Here is an 18034-nt window from a genome sequence, read left to right on the forward strand (position 1 = left end):
GTAAAACATTGATAAATTCAACATTAAAATTTTAAAAATGTTTATCATAGAGAGCGACTCTTCATAAAATAGGACAAGCTACAAACTAGTAGATTTCTTTGTAATGGAAGTAACTGACAAAGGATTAATATCTAGAATATATAAAGATCTCCCACATATGAGTAAGAAAAAGACAACCCAATAGAAAAATAAGCAATACATGTGAATAGACATTGTGAAAGATGAGGAGACTGAGTGGTCAGTAAGCATATTATATTACTTTTCTATTGCTCTATAACAAATTATCACAAATTTGGTAGCTTGAAACAACACACATCTATTATCTCACAGTTTTATACGCTAGGAATATGGGATGATATGAATGGGTTCTCTGCTCAGGGTCTCACCCTGAAATCAAGGTGTAGCTCAACTGCATTCTCATCTGGAGTTTGGGGTTCTCTTTCAAGCTCATTCCTGTCATTGGCAGAATCCATTTCCTTGCAGAATGATCTATCCTTTACTGGTGAATGAAGTCCCCATTTTCTTGCTAGCTGTTGGCCAGGGGTCTCTCTTAGTCCTAGAGTGTGGTGTGTGTGACAAGTCCTTTGCTCATGCCCCCTCCAATTCAGCAGTGGAGAACCTCTTTAATGTCAAAGTCCTCTCACACTTTAAATCTCTCTGACTTCTGCAACCAGTCAGAGAAAACGCTTTGCTTTTAAAGTAATCATGTGATTAGCTCAGGCCCACCCACAATGATTTTCCTATCTTAAGGTCAACTGATTAGTAACCTTAAGTACATCTGCAAAATCCCTTTTGTCTTGTAATGTTAACATAATCATGGGAGTAAGGTGGGGGTGGGGGGGAGGAGATCATGGGGGCTGTCTTATAATTCTGCATATCACACATAAGAAAATGTTCCCAACTTCATTAGGGATCAAGAACCTGCATATTAACACCATATTGAGATATCATTTTATACCCACTAGATTGTTAAACATTAAAAAATCTGATTATATCCACTATTAGTGAAAATATAGAGCAGCAGGAATTATTATTATTTATGGGAGTGTAAATTGATACAATCATGTTGAAAGACAATTCAGCATTACATTGTAAAGTTGAAGTTATGCATACGTTATTACCCAGGAATTCTGAGTTATACTTCTAGAGAAACTCAGAACATGCACTAGGAGACATGTACAAGAATGTTCATAGCAGTATTGTTCTTAATAAGCAAAAAATTTGAAACAATTTAATGTCAATAGATAGGAAAATGGTAAATGAATTACTGCCTAGTCACATAAAGATGAATGAATTGCAACTACTCACAAAAACATCAATGAATCTTAGAGATATAATTGTGAAAAGGCAAACTATAGTGTAGCAAAATTTTTGTTTAAACCTTTTATTGAAATAGAATATACATATGCAAAAGAATATATCATAAGTGTGTAGTTGATGAATTTTCATAAAACATGCATATGTAATCATTGCCCACATCAAGAAAGACTTTATTAGCAAGTATTATACAATTTTAGTACAGCTATACCGCTAAAAGTCAAAAACTAAACAATATTTTACATATAGATACCTACATTTGTGACAAAACTATTGCTTTTTAAAAAGCTAAGGGGATGACAAACACAAAATTTAGGTTAGTACTTACCTGTGGGCATTGGGGTCAGGGAAATTCACAAAGAAGAAATACACTGGTGACATTTTTTGTCATTTCTAGTCTTTAAGTTGAATGGTAGATTTATGGGTAAAGGAGAACCTTTTCTTTGTTCAAAATGTTCTGACACCAAAAAGGAAAACATTTTCTTTATTCAAAATGTTCTGATACCAAATGTGTGGGTTTTCCATACCAAGCAGTTCTCCAATTCTATGTGGATACCAGTTGTGTGTCCTGCAATTTAATTTGTTCTGACACAACTACCCAGAATTAGCGCAGACCCACTGGACTGCTCTGGACTTCTGAAGCTAATCACAGGTAGTGCAAGTGACTCACATTTCTAACTTGGCTAAAGTTTGGGGATTCCCACAATCCCCTCTTCAGATTCTATAATTTTCTATAACAGCTCACAGAACTCAGGGAGACACTTTACTTACTATTACTAGTTAATATGAAGGGTACTATAAAGGATACAAATGAAACAGATGAAGAAGGTGAGGTCCAGAAGGGTCCCGAGTGAAGGAGTTTCTTTCTGTCTTTGTGGAGTTTGCAGTGCACCACCCTCTCAGCAGGTGGGTGCGTTCACCAATCGGGAAGCTCTCTGAACCCTTTTGTTTAGGGTTTTATGGAGGTTCCATTTCATAGGTGTGATTGATTAAATCATTGGACATTGATGATCAGCTCATTCCCTAGCCTTTCCCCTCCTGGGCAGTCGGGGTGGGTGTCTAAAAGGTTCAGTCCTCTAATCATGTGATTGGTTTCTCTGGCTACCAGCCTCCATTCTGAAGCTATTAGGGCCCATCTGGAGTCACCTCTTTAGCATAAACTCCGTTATGGTTGAAAGGAGCTTATTATGAATAACAAAAGATCCTCCTCTCACATCTATCACTCAGGAAATTCCAGCGATTTTAGGAGCTCTGCCAGGAACCAGGATGAAGACCAAATATATATTTATTGTTATGTTACAGTAGGTTTTATTTTGTTATGCTTCATTGTCTATATATGTTACCAGTATTTTATGTGTATTAATATTTCCTAAAAGATGATTTTAAAGAAGGAGCTCTATAAGATTTTTTTGATTAGAGAAGATATTTCAGATAAAAGTACATGTGTGGAGGTACATGTGGTTGTTGACATGAGTAAAACATAAGGGGAAATAAGTCTGATTTAGCGTTCTAATAGTGTGAGTTAAAAGTTAAAAAGATAGGTTTTTACCATATCATGGTGAATTCTAGGTGAAGATGCTATTCTGGAGTAAAAATTATTTTGGTTAAGGCATGTTACGTTTTTGGTGAGATATCCAACTAGAAAGGTATTTACACCCAAAAACTGGAATTTAAAAAAGTCTAGCAAATAAAAGGCAATAGATGAATGGTTTTTATAAAGTGAAGAAAAATACATTTGCAGTATAAATAAAACTAAATATTTGGGGCTTCCCTGGTGGTGCAGTGGTTGAGAATCCGCCTGCCAATGCAGGGGACACGGGTTCGAGCCCTGGTCTGGGAGGATCCCACATGCCACGGAGCAACTAGGCCCGTGAGCCACAACTACTGAGCCTGTGCATCTGGAGCCTGTGCTCCACAACGAGAGGCCGCGATAGTGAGAGGCCCGTGCACCGCGATGAAGAGTGGCCCCACTTGCAGCAATTAGAGAAAGCCCTCGCACAGAAACGAAGACCCAACACAGCCAAAAATAAACAAATAAATAAAAAAAAAAATTAAAAAAAAAACAAAAAAACTCTAAATATTTGATTTTTGTATTGAAAGAAATATGGAATAGTGAATGACATTCAAAGAATTTGGAGTTATACCTCTGCCCTGCCATTTGATATCCATGTGTCCTTGGGCAAGTGATGGAAACTTTTCTATAGAAATGAACTTTTCTATAGAAATGGACATATCTCCTAGTATTGTTGCAGAGGCTAAATAAGAAAATGAAAAGTGCAGGGCCTCGTGCCTACTGTATGTTAAGTATTCAATAAATCAAAAACATATATAATAACTAAATCAAACTATCACTTTAATAAAGAAAATATTAGGTATATTATAGAGTTGCTTTTTACTGCCTACATATGATACCACTTTATTTTATAAATCAGATAAAAGTATTTTCTCTTTTCTACTGATTTTCCCTTTGTTTTTATTGCAGATCAATGTAAGAGTAACAACGATGGATGCTGAGCTGGAATTTGCCATTCAGCCCAACACAACTGGCAAACAGCTTTTTGACCAGGTATCATTTACCAAATGAAGTATGTAATTTTGACACCATAGTGTGGATGCTACTGCATACTTCTTTCTGTGTTTTTCTATACCTTTACTTATAATGCAGCAAAGTAGCACTTGGAATATTTCACAGTACCTGTTCAAATGTCTTGAACAACTGTAGGGGATAGTCTTTCTTATTCCTAGATTTGAGAGATAGGACTTTTTAAAAATAATTATTAGCAGGTATTTAACATCTGTTATGCAAATCATTGTAATGAGGACTAAAAGGAATTCAAAGATATTCTCCATACTCTATGAGTGGAATAGGTGGAGATCCTAGACAGAGGGTGTAACCAAGCAATGGGCTTGTGTTCCCGCAGCACAGAAAGCCAAACTCTTGACAGTGAGAGTTCGCAGCAAAGTAAGGGTTTATTGCAGGGCACCAAGCAAGGGAGTGGGAGACAAGTTTCAGATCCACTCCAACGTAGTCTTTGAGTTAGAGGTTGCTTTTAAAAGGGAAAGAACAAAGAAGCTGGGGTTAATCATCATCTTGTGACATTTTCTGTGATATTTTTTAATCGTAGAAGAAAGGATGTCTCTGGTTTATGATTCGCTAGCCAGGTGGTCCATGACTTGGTGGTGTGTTAGCTTATCTTGCCCTGGAGAAGTAAACTGTCCATTAATGATGATATCTGATGATACAACAGCAATTTTAGTACATTAATGATATCATCAACAACAGCAGTTTTGGTCATCTGACTCTGGTTGATTAGTGTTCATTTAGCACAGGATTAAGGTCAGAGGGGACAAGAAAGGGAGTAAAGTTGGATAGAGAGGTTAATCCTAAACTTGGCAGGGGAACTCGGTTTTAGGGGGACTTGGTTTCAAGGGGATGGCAGGAGCAAAGGCACAGGCTATAAACAGGCACCTGACAGCAGTTTGATGTCGTCGGCTCATAATATGCTAGCCTGGAGTTAGAACATGTTAAAGAACTTGGACTACTGATACTGTCTTTTTTTTTTCTCACTCTTGAGAGCACACTTGAGCCACCTTGGGGAGCTTTCAAGGAAAAAAAAAAGCAATGCTTGGAAACCACCTCTAGAGATTCTGTTAGTCTGGGACCTGCTCTAAACTGTTAGTATTTTTATTTAGGCTCCCTAGGTAATGCTGTATATAATGTTGTAAGTAATCAAGTTTTATTGAGAAAAGGAGGAAAGAGATTGGTGACCAGAAGTCAAGTGGTTAAGAAGTGAATTGATTGCAAAAAGGAAGAAGTTAACTTTTACATAAACTTTTATTGATACGTATGAGCAGGAGAGCAATAGTCTGCGATCAAGCTTACTATTGACCTTAGAAAATGGGAGAGAGAGTTTCTGGCATTACAGCAATAAATAACATATTAGAGGGCTTCCCTGGTGGCACAGTGGTTGAGAATCTGCCTGCCAATGCAGGGGACACGGGTTCGTGCCCTGGTCTGGGAAGATCTCACATGCCGCGGAGCAACTGGGCCCGTGAGCCGCAATTACTGAGCCTGCGCGTCTGGAGCCTGTGCTCTGCAACAAGAGAGGCCACGATAGTGAGAGGCCCGCGCACTGCGATGAAGAGTGGCCCCCGCTTGCCACAACTAGAGAAAGCCCTCGCACAGAAACGAAGACCCAACACAGCCATAAAAAAAAAAACAAAAAAAAACAAAAACATATTAGATATCTACTGATCCAAAATATGATGAAATAGAATTTAAAAACTCCTGGGAAGTTGTTTCTTCTCTTGACAAAGTAGTAAACTTAATCTCTTGATTAGATAATTAATGAACTTGAACACCCTGGTAAAGTCTTTTTGGAAGATGAAAGGCTTTTTTTGGTGTGAGTGAGCAAATTTTTAAGACAACAACATAAGCAGCTGCATGCACCATACATTATAGATATTTTACTTTTGTGAACCAATATTTACTTCTGTTGATTCTTCTAGGTCTCCTGTTTTGTAAATACATAGTCTGTCTTATTTGAATAAAAATGTAGATACAGTTAGCATTTACTACTTCATAGCATGTTGAAATGTTATTTATAGTGAGCAAAATGTTTTGTGTTAGTCAAAAACTAATCAGCAAGTGGACCTTTTTGGTATTGGATAATGAGAAATAAAATATTTGTTTTTTACTAAGCAGAATTGCTTTAGTTTGGACATGAGGGAAAATGAAACCACATATATTATAATGCAGTAATATGTAGTAGTTGAAAAGTGTGGGCTCTGGAACCACACTGCCTGTAGTAGAATCCCAGCTGTAGCTGTTTGACTTCACACAAATACTTTGTTTGCCTCATTTTTCTCATTTGTACAATTAGGATGATGATAACATTACTCCTTCAGAAGGTTTTTGTGAGAACTAATTGAGACTCCGTGTAAAGTACATTAGAACAGTATTTGCTATACACATTTCATATTGTAAATGAAGAGGTCTAAATTAAAGAGTATTGTTATTTGTTATGGGCTCTCTCAGCAATTAATTCTTGTAGTCCCTGTTCTATTTCCTGATAACGAGAGCCAGAATGCTAGGATCTAAAAGCAGGTGTTACCTTGGGTGTAGTGAGTATATGGGTGGGCTGTCAGGTCAGTAGGTTCATGGTCAGGCCAGGAGCAGACCTAGGGGTAGGAGTTCTCTCAAATGAATCCACCTGTAACAGAACCTCACTTCTGATTAGGATGTCAGCTTGAGGCCGTCTGCCCTGTGGAGGACTCTAGCTGAGTGCTTGAGGTCCTTTGGTTTGCTCCCTGCTGACTCTTTCTTCACTGGCCTCCTCTTCTAGCTTCTGCTTGTGGGATTAGAATAGTAATATCCGCAAGGAGTACTCAACATGATCTGTTAGGATGCAAGAAAAAATATTAAAATGTTTGTCTATATTTTTGTCTTTCCTCTTTCAAATTATTTTTTAAAAATATGCTAATATATTAGTGTGGTAGCATTGTATAACTTATAAATAAATATACATATAATGTAGTTATGTGCCCAAGTATGTTTTTACTTGTAAGTTCATGATTTAAAGTTTCCTAGAACATTTTTAGAAGTAGGGAAAGATGGGGCCTCTTAAGGAATTTCACAGCTGTGCTCTCTTATTTTTCCTGGTGTGTGTGTGATAGTCTGAAGTTAGTTAAGAGACTGGTCTTGTGCCCCACTGTGGCAAATCCCCCTTTTACTCAGCCTTGTGAATCATAGAAAGCCTGGAAGCAGAAGCTGAGGCCTGGGCTTTGGTACACTTCTCTCTGCTGCTCTTGACATTTCCTACTCCTGCCACTCTGAGCTGGAATGTGTTCTGTGGAGCTGTTGGAACAACTTGTCTTTTGCCAAAGTTGAATTATCTGGGGTCTCTTTTGTCCACATTAAAGTTTTGGTTGTGACTTCCCTGGTGGTGCTCTGGTTAAGAATCCACCTGCCAGTTCAGGGTACACAGGTTCGATCCCTGGTCTGGGAAGATCCCACATGCCACAGAGCAACTAAGCCTGTGCACCACAGCTGCTGAGCCTGTGCGCCACAACTACTGAAGCCCACGCTCTCTAGGGTCCACGTGCTGCAACTACTGAGCTTGCATGCTGCAAATACTGAAGCCCACGCGCCTAGAGCCTGTGCTCCGCAACAAGAGAAGCCATGGCAATGAGAAGCCTGCGTACCGCAACGAAAAGTAGCCCCCGCTCACAGAACTAGAGAAAGCCCACACGAAGCAATGGAAACCCGATGCAGCCAAAAAATAAATAAAAATTAAAAAAAAAAAAGTTTTGGTTGTTTGGCATTGATCAGCATTTGCCATCAGTATGGGTCTTTATATCCCATGCCGTTCAGAAATTTTTCTCAGTTTTTTTTTTTTAATGTGGTAACCTTTCCTAGCACAGCTAAATGTTTTTTCTTATATTTAATTTTTTGCGTATGTCATGTCAGTGAAATTTTTAAACAGGGAAAGTAAACTGAAGGGTTCAGTTTGCTCTCTTGAAACCAAAAGCCTGGCATGTTTTTAGATTTTTGACATATATACACTAATATGCATAAAATAGATAACTAATAAGAACCTGCTACATAAAAAATGAAATTCAAAAAAAAAGTATTTTGAGCCTAGATCCCGCCCCATGCTCAAACGCCACCCTCCCCCACCCCAACTAGGCCCTGCTCCACCCTAAACCCCGCCCCTGCCTAAGTTTCACCCTCCACCTAAACTCCACCACCCATAACCAAGGCTTTTTTTTCTTTTTTTTTTCTTTTAGTTTGGGGTTCTGTTTTACCTTGTTGTTGATTCATTTATATTTTTATTTTTCTAATAAATCTTTTATTTTTCTAATTTTATCTTATTCTTTATACTTTGTTATTGTTCTGCTCCTTTTGGCTTGTTCCCCCCACCCCCCATTTATTTTTTCTGTTGTGGTTTTGTTTTACCTTGTTGGAGTTGTTTCAATTATATTTTTATTTTTCCTAATATATTTTTATCTTTATTTTTTATTCTTTGTTATTGTACTCCTCTTTTTTCTCTCTCTCTCTCTTTTTTTTTTTTTTGGCCGCGCCACCCAGCTTGTGGAATCTTGGTTCCCAGGCTGGAGGTTGGGCCCGAGTTCTTGTGGTGGGAGCACTGAGTCCAAACCACTGGACTAACAGAGAACCTCAGACCCCAGGGAATATTAATTGGAGTGAGGCCTCCCAGAGGTCCTCATCTTGGCACCAAGATCCAGCTCTACCGAACTGCCTGCAAATGCCAGTGCTGGATACCTCAAGCCAAACAACCAGTAAGACAGGAATACAGCCCTACCCATCAAAAAAAAAAAAAATGAAATGACAAAAAATATGTTACAGATGAAGGAGCAGGGTAAAAACCTACAAGACCAAATAAATGAAGACAAAATAGGCAACCTACCTGAAAAAGAATTCAGAGTAATGATAGTAAAGATGATCCAAAATCTTGGAAGCAGAATGGAGAAAATACAAGAAATGTTTAACAAGGATCTGGAAGAACTAAAGAGCAAACAGACAGTGATGAACAACACAATAACTGAAATTAAAAATACTGTAGAAGGAATCAATAGAATAACTGAGGCAGAAGAACGGATAAGTGAGCTGGAAGATAAAATGGTGGAAATAACTGCCGGGGAGCAGAATAAAGAAAAAAGAATGAAAAGATTTGAGGACAGTCTCAGAGACCTCTGGGACAACATTGAATGCACCCACCAACATTCGAATTATAGGGTTCCCAAAAGAAGAAGAGAAAAAGAAAGGGTCTGAGAAAATATTTGAACAGATTATAGTCAAAAACTTCCCTAACATGGGAAAAGAAATAGTCAAGTCCAGGAAGTGCAGAGAGTCCCATACAGGATAAACCCAAAGAGAAATACGCCGAGACACATACTACTCAAACTATCAAAAATTAAATACAAAGAAAAAATATTAAAAGCAGCAAAAGCAACAAATAACATACAATGGAATCCCCATAAGGTTAACAGCTGATCTTTCAGCAGAAACTCTGCAAGCCAGAAGGGAGTGGCAGGACATATTTAAAGTGATGAAAGGGAAAAACCTACAACCCAGATTACTCTACCTGGCAAGGATCTCATTCAGATTTGATGGAGAAATCAAAAGCTTTACAGACAAGCAAAAGCTATGAGAATTCAGCACCACCAAAGCAGCTTTACAACAAATGCTAAAGGAACTTCTCTAAGCGGAAAATACAAGAGAAGAAAAAGACCCCCCAAAACAAACCCAAATCAATTAAGAAAATGGTAATAGGAACTTACATATCGATAATCACCTTGAATGTAAATGGATCAAATGCTCCAAACAAAAGACACAGACTGGCTGAATGGATGCAAAAACAAGATCCTAATATATGTTGTCTACAAGAAACCCACTTCAGACCTAGGGACACATACAGACTGAAAGTGAGGGGATGGAAAAAGATATTCCATGCAAATGGAAATGACAGGAAAGCTGGAGTAGCAATACTCACATCAGATAAAATAGACTATAAAGACTGTTACAAGAGATAAGGAAGGACACTGCACAATGATCAATGGATCAATCCAAGAAAAAAACATAACAATCATAAATATTTCTGCACACGACATAGGAGCACCTCAACACATAAGGCAAATGCTAACAGCCATAAAAGGAGAAATCGACAGTAACACAAAAATAGTGGGGACTTTAACACCCCACTTACACCAATAGACAGATCATCCAGACAGAAGATAAATAAAGAAACACAAGCTTTAAATGACACAATAGACCAGATAGACTTAATTGATATTTTTAGGATATTCTGCCGGAAAATGGAAGAATACACTTTCTTCTCAAGTGCACACAGAATGTGCTCCAGAATAGATCACATCTTGGGTCACAAATCAAGCCTTGGAAAATTTAAGAAAGTTGAAATTGTATCAAGCATCTTTTCCAACCACAATGCTATGAGATTAGAAATCAGTTACAGGAAAAAAACAGTAAAAAACACAAATACATGGAGGCTAAACAGTGTGCTGCTAAATAACGAGATCACTGAAGAAATCAAAGAAGAAATAAAAAAATACCTAGAAACAAATGACAATGAAAACATGACGATCCAAAACCTATGGGTCGCAGCAAAAGCAGTTCTAAGAGGGAAGTTCATAGCAATTCAAGCTCACCTCAAGTAACAAGAAAAATCTCAAACAATCTAACCTTACACCTAAAGCAGCTAAGAAAAGAAGAAAAAATAAAACCCAAAGTTACTAGAAGGAAAGAAATCATAAAGATCAGAGCAGAGATAAATGAAATAGGAACGAAGAAAACAATAGCAAAGATTAATAAAAGTAAAAGTTGTTTCTTTGAGAAGATAACTAAAATTGATAAACCATTAGCCAGACTCATCAAGAAAAAAAGGGAGAGGACTCAAATCAATAAAATTAGAAATGACAAAGGAGAGGTTACACCTGACACCGCAGAAATACAAAAGATCATAAGAGAGTACTGCAAGCAACTATATGCCAATAAAATGGACAACCTGGAAGAAAGGAACAAATTCTTGGAAAAGTACAACCTTCCAAGATTGAACCAGGAAGAATTAGAAAATATAAACAGACTAATCACAGGTAATGAAGTTGAAGCTGTAATTAAAAATCTTCCAACAAACAAAAGTCCAGGACCAGATGGCTTCACAGGCGAATTCTATCAAACATTTAGAGAATAGTTAACACCTATCCTTCTCAAACTCTTCCAAAAAATTGCAGAAGGAGGAACACTCCCAAACTTGTTCTATGAGGCCACCATCGCCCTGATACCAAAACCAGACAAAGATATCACAAAAAGAGAAAATTATAGACCAATATCACTAATGAACATAGACACAAGAATCCTCAACGAAATACTAGCAAACAGAATCCAACAACACATTAAAAGGATCATACGTCGTGATCAAGTGGGATTTATCCCAGGGATGCAAGGATTCTTCAGTATAGGCAAAAAAATCAATGTGATACACCATATTAACAAATTAAAGAATAAAAACCATATGATCATATCACTAGATGCAGAAAAAGCTTTTGACAAAATTCAACACCCATTTAATGATAAAAACTCTCCAGAAAGTGGGCATAGAGGGAACCTACCTCAGCATAATAAAAGCCATATATGACAAACCCACAGCAAACATCATTCTCAGTGGTGAAAACCTGAAAGCATTTCCTCTAAGATCAGGAACACGACAAGGATGTTCACTCTCAACACTGTTATTCAACATAGTATTGGAAGTCCTAGCCATGGCAATCAGAGAAGAAAAAGAAATAAGAGGAATCCAAATTGGAAAAGAAGAAGTAAAACTGTCACTGTTTGCCGATGACATGATACTATACATAGAAAACCCTAAAGATGCCACCAGAAAACTACTAGAACTAATCAGTGAATTTGGTAAGGTTGCAGGATACAAAATTAATGCACAGAAATCTCTTGCATTCCTATGCACCAACAACGAAAGATCAGAAAGAGAAATTAAGGAAACAATCCCATTTACCATCGTAACAAAAATAATAAAATACCTAGGAATAAACCTACCTAAGGAGGCAAAAGACCTGTACTCAGAAAACTATTAAAACACTGATGAAAGAAATCAAAGATAAACAGATGGAGAGATATACCATGCTTCTGGATTGGAAGAATCAGTATTTTGAAAATGACTGTAGTGCCCAAAGCAGTCTACAGATTCAGCGCAATCCCTATCAAATTACCAATGGCATTTTTCACAGAATTAGAACAAAAAATTTTACATTTCGTGTGGAAACACAAACGACCCCGAATAACCAAAGCGATGTTGAGAAAGAAAAAATGAGCTGGAGGAATCAGGCTCCCTGACCTCAGGCTATACTACAAAGCTACAGTAATCAAGACAGTATGGTACCAGCACAAAAACAGAAGTATAGATTAATGGAACAGGATGGATAGCCCAGAGATAAACCCACACGCATATGGTCACCTTATCTTTGACAAAGGAGGAAAGAATATACAATGGAGAAAAGACAGCCTCTTCAATAAGTGGTGCTGGGAAAAATGGACAACTGCATGTAAAAGAATGAAGTTAGAACACACTTAAATAAACTCAAAATGGATTAAAGACCTAAATGTAAGGCCAGACACTAAAACTCTTAGAGGAAAATATAGGCAGAACACTGTACGACATAAATCACAGCAAGATCCTTTTTGACCCACCTCCTAGAGTAAGGGAAATAAAACAAAAATAAACAAATGGGAACTAATGAAACTTAAAAGCTTCTGCACAGCAAAAGAAACCATAAACAAGACTCAAAGACAACCCTCAGAATGGGAAAAAATATTTGCAAATGAAGCAACTGACAAAGGATTAATCTCTAAAATATAGAAGCTGCTAATGCAGCTCAGTATCACAAAAACAAACAACACAATCAAAAAATGGGCAAAAGACCTAAATAGATATTTCTCCATAGAAGACATACAAATGGCCAACAAATACATGAAAAGATGCTCAACATCACTTACCACTAGAGAAATGCAAATCAAAACCACAATGAGGTATCACCTCACACCAGTCAGAGTGGCCATCATCAAAAAATGTAGAAACAGTAAATGCTGGAGAGGGTGTGGAGAAAAGGGAACCCTCCTGCCCTGTTGGTGGGAAAGTAAATTGATACAGCCACTATGGAGAACAGTATGGAGGTTCCTTAAAATACTAAAAATAGAGCTACTCTGTGACTCAGCAATCCCACTATGGGGCATATACCCTGAGAAAACCATAATTCAAAAAGAGTCGTGTACCACAATGTTCATTGCAGCTCTATTTACAATAGCCAGGACATGGAAGCAACCTAAGTGTCCATCGACAGATGGATGGATAAAGAAGATGTGGCACATACAAAAAAATGGATTATTACTCAGACATAAAAAGAACGAAATTGAGTTATTTGTCATGAGGTGGATGGACCTGGAGTCTGTCTTACAAAGTGAAGTAAGTCAGAAAGAGAAAAACAAATACCGTATGCTAACGCATATATATGTAATTTTAAAAAGCGGTACTGATGAACCTCGTAGCAGGTCAGGAATAAAGACCCAGACGTAGAGAATGGACTTCAGGGCACTGCGGGGGTTGGTGGGGGGAAGCTGGGATGAGATGAGAGAGTAGCAGTGACATATATATGCTACCTGATGTAAAATGGATGGCTAGTGGGAAGCTGCCGCATAGCACAAGGAGATCAACTCGATGCCTTGTGACGACCTAGAGGGATGGGATAGGGAGGGTGGGAGGGAGACGCAAGAGGGAGGGGATATGGGGATATATGTATATGTATAGCTGATTCACTTTGTTGTACAACAGAAACTAACACAACATTGTAAAGCACTTATACTCCAACAAAGATGTGAAAAAAATAAATACACAAATAAGATAGAAAGGGAAAAACTAAAGAGAAAACTGTAAGAGAGTTAACATTAAGAGAGATATACCAATAAAATAAAATGTGGAGTTTGGATTGTGGCTCAAGAAGCCAACTATTAAGAAAAATTCATAAGACCGTAAGAAAAACTTGTGCTCTAGGTATTTGATAGCAAGAAATAACTGCTAAATTTTTTACTTGTGAATAATGGTATTTTAACTATGGTTTAAAAAATGAAAGATTCTACAACTCCGTGAGGGTATGAATGAGCAAAACATGTCTTTAAATTGTCAAATACAAATTTACCATAACATAAAACAATTTAAAAAAATGACTTAAAATGATAAACAAATGAAATTTGTAAATCTCATTCGGATCCTAACTGGAACAAATTAACTGTAAAAAAATATATATTTCAAAAATAGCCACAGAAATTTCAGCATATTAGGGAACTATTGTTAAGTCTTTCCGGTGTGATAATGGTATTGTAATGTTTTATTTTTGTTTTTATAAGACTCCTTATGTTTAAGAATTTTAAAATAAAGTATTTACAAATAAAATGGTGTATCTGGGATATGCTTCAAAACAATCTGAGAGGGAGAGGTGCTGTAGATGAAGCAAAACTGGCCATGAGTTTCTATCTATTAAAGCTGATTGATGAGTACATTTACACTGTTGTACTATTCTAACTAACTGCTTATTTGTATATATTTGAAGTTTTCAATAATAAAAAGTTTTTAAAAGCCAAAAAAAGTAAAAAGAAATATTTATTGTTTATTTTAAACCAAGAATGTTTATTATTTAAGAACTAATGTTGAATCTTTTTGTAAAGCTTTTAAAATCTTAACTCTCACCTCCCTCATTTTATTTTAAATATAGAATTAAAAATATGCTTTTGTTGGCCTCATCCTAGGTGTGGATTAATAATCCTAGTTTACCACTTTATTTACCCTAATACTCCTGAGTACCTACCACAGGCTAATCATTCTTGGAGATGACATGGATATTAAGATGAATAAGGCAATAATCTCTCTCCTTAGTTTTAAACAGTTAAGGAGGGTAAATAGACACTCTACTAAGAATAGTTAATTATGATAAAATAAATGCTCAAATAGCAGTATAGGTAAAGTACTATGGGATTATCAATGATCAAGTGATTAATTTTATCTAGATGATAGGAAAGCTTCATTCACGTTAGTTGAGCTGGACCTTGAGGAATACATTATTTAACAGGTGGTAAAAGTACAGAAGGAACATTCTAGACAGGGGAAGAAGCACGGCCGAAGGTGTAAAATTTATGGCATGTTCCAAGGATGGTTTTTTTGCTCAGTGACGGTAGAATATAGAATATATGATGGTGAATGAAGGGAAGTAAGAATGGGGGTGAAATCAGCAGCTGGATACCCTGAGGCATGGCATTTACATGTCCTCAGAGACTCTTATCGCCAAAATGATACTATTGTCTGGGCTACCTAATAGTATAGTTTTGGGGGTGGGGTGCTAAACTGAAATAGGAAAAGTGGGATTATGACAGCTCTGTATCTGTTCCCCAGATTCTTCTTTTTATCTGTTTGGGTCATGATGGGAGATAAGAAGGAAAAGGACAATACAAAAAAGTGGATCAAATAAGATTGAAATGACACTACAAAATTTAATAAACAAAACCTGAATTTAAATTTTCAGAAACGTTCCTTTAATTACTGTGTTAAATTTAGGAAAGATCTTTTCTGTAGCAAAAGAATAAACCTATAATTTCTATGTAGTTTTGTTCTTTTTTTGAAGTATAGTGCCATCCAGTTATAATGTGAGTGTTGAACTGAAATTGGCCTTTTTTTTTTTTTTTAAAGGTGGTGAAAACAGTTGGTTTGCGTGAAGTCTGGTTTTTTGGGCTGCAGTATGTGGACAGCAAGGGCTATTCTACGTGGCTTAAACTAAATAAAAAGGTAAAGCATGTATGATAACATGCAGCTAATAATTAAGGTTCTTTGAAATTGTCATGGTCATCAATTTGTGCCAGAAAAGCTCAGAGTCTGACTGATTTCAGGCTTCCTTTTACAGTTATCTCTGTGAATCATTAGAGGTATCATGTCTTTTAATTTAGTAAGGTACCATCAACTTATCATCTTCGAAAAAAGAAATGTTCATTTTTCCTATTTGAAAACTCAGAAGTAAAAAATATTATGAGGTGTTACTTAGTACTTTGACCTTAATATAAACATCTTCAGGATAAGCTTCTCAAGAGAAATTTCAATTTGGGTATTAGTTAGGATCTGTGAACTACCGGTCACATTCATGAGCATAGAATCTTTTTCACACATACATTTTTTACAGGTTTAGAATCTTAATAGATTTAGAATCTTACTTATGTTTTACATCCTACTTTGTTCCAAAGAGAAGTTTATGTGACTGTGGTCAGTTATTGTGAACTTAATATTTTTGACAGTACTTGAAATTACTGTTTCAGGTGACACAACAAGATGTTAAAAAAGAGAATCCTTTGCAGTTCAAATTTAGAGCTAAATTCTTTCCTGAAGATGTTTCTGAGGAATTAATTCAAGAAATAACCCAGAGGCTTTTCTTCTTGCAAGTTAAAGAAGCTATCTTAAATGATGAGATATATTGTCCACCAGAAACTGCAGTTCTTTTGGCTTCCTATGCTGTCCAAGCCAAGTATGGAGATTTTAATAAAGAGATTCATAAGCCAGGCTACCTGGCTAATGATAGGCTCCTACCCCAGCGGTAAGTGAAATGTGCTTTTATGTTATAGTCTCTGAAAAATCATATTTAAGAAGTTTGTAAATGGTTGTGTTTTTTTTTGTTGTTGTTTGTTTGTTTTAGATTTTTAAGTTGCCAGCTGGGTCAGAGAGTATAGTTTTAAAAGTTATGACCCAGAAGCTACATAGATTTATATACTCTGTAATTACTTAAAGTTTCTGCCTCTTCTCATTCCCACAAGATAAGCAATAAATGGAGGCAGTGATAATTTGGGCTTGAGGAAGACATGACTATTGTTGCTCATCAGTAAAAATTCTCACACAGGTAGATAGTTGCTTAATAAATGCTTTTGAAAATAATAAGTGCCAGGCTATATTTCCTCCATAGAATTAAAATTAAGTTTCTAACTTTTCAAAAGGCTTTTTAAACTCGGTGTTCAGACTCCTAGTCTAGGGCTCTGTTCTCATCTGCAGCATACTGCTGTCTCTACTGAACTCGGGTCTGCTCACCAGACCAGGCAGGAAAGCCAGTCTACTGACACCTGGTTGTGGTGAAAGAAAGTGTAGCATTTCTTGCAGGGTACCAAGCAAGGGTGTGGGAGACAAGCCTCAGATCCACTGCCACTTGGTCTTTGAGTTAGGGGCTTTTTAAAGGGGAAGAACAGAGAGGCTTGAATTAATCATTGTCTTGTGACAGTTTGAGAGTCAGAAGTCTGTAGTTTAAGATTCTCTGGCCAGTGGTCCGTGGCTTGAGGGTCTGTTAGCTCATCTTGCCCTGGAGAAACAACCTGAGTTTGTACATTAGTGATGATATCTATAATAGCAACTTTAATACATTAACAATGTTAGCGACAGTAGGACAGTAGCAACTTTAGTCATCTGACTTGGTTGATTAGTGTTCAGTTAGCACAGGATTGAGGTCAGAGGGGACAAGGAAAGGGAATAAAGTTTTGGATAGAAAGATTAATCAAAAACTCAGTAAGAGAACTTGGTTTAGGGGGACTCAGTTTCAATATAACAGTTATTTTAAAGTAGCATGGCACAGGAAAACATCATTAGCAGAAGACCTAGATTTTGAATGCTGATTCTACCCTTTGCTAATTATGTGGCCTTAGTACATAACTTAAACTCTCTAAGCCTCAGTGTCTGAATCTGCAAACTGGGGATAACAGTTGTGCTCTGTCAACCTTACTGTTTATGATTACAGTTCATGAACTGTATGCTTTACAGTTTTAATTGTGAATACAAGTGTTAGTTGGTAGTGTTATTTATAAAATCTAGAAAGTACATCAAATGTTACTTTTAAATATCTCAGTTCTTAATTATAGTAGCGTACATGACCCTGATACTAGAATGTACATGGGGCTTTTTCTTTAGAATCCAGAGAAGTTATTACAATTCTTAGCTCAGATTCCTGAATTTTAAAATTTCTATTTAAAGGCAAAACTGTATATTAACCTAAAATTTCAGTTCTCTATCACTTCCTCATAGTATTTAAGCCCTTAGGTGTAATTTCTTTTTCATAGGTACTAAATATGAAGAAAGACAAAACTACTTTGTCTACT

The 18034-nt window shown here is 36.8% G+C and overlaps 1 protein-coding gene across 2 annotated transcripts in view; it reads left to right on the plus strand.

The window, feature by feature from the left end:
- RDX (radixin) overlaps positions 1-18034 on the plus strand; it is a 94075-nt gene that overhangs the window by 18607 nt on the left and 57434 nt on the right. For both annotated transcript variants that reach the window (XM_057552578.1, XM_057552577.1), the window contains exons 3-5: positions 3800-3883; positions 15603-15698; positions 16220-16494. In XM_057552578.1, the coding sequence (XP_057408561.1) occupies positions 3800-3883; positions 15603-15698; positions 16220-16494 (455 nt within the window). The remainder of the gene's footprint in view (positions 1-3799; positions 3884-15602; positions 15699-16219; positions 16495-18034) is intronic.

Source organism: Balaenoptera acutorostrata, chromosome 9 (assembly GCF_949987535.1).
Source record: "Balaenoptera acutorostrata chromosome 9, mBalAcu1.1, whole genome shotgun sequence".
Taxonomy (NCBI): domain Eukaryota; kingdom Metazoa; phylum Chordata; class Mammalia; order Artiodactyla; family Balaenopteridae; genus Balaenoptera; species Balaenoptera acutorostrata.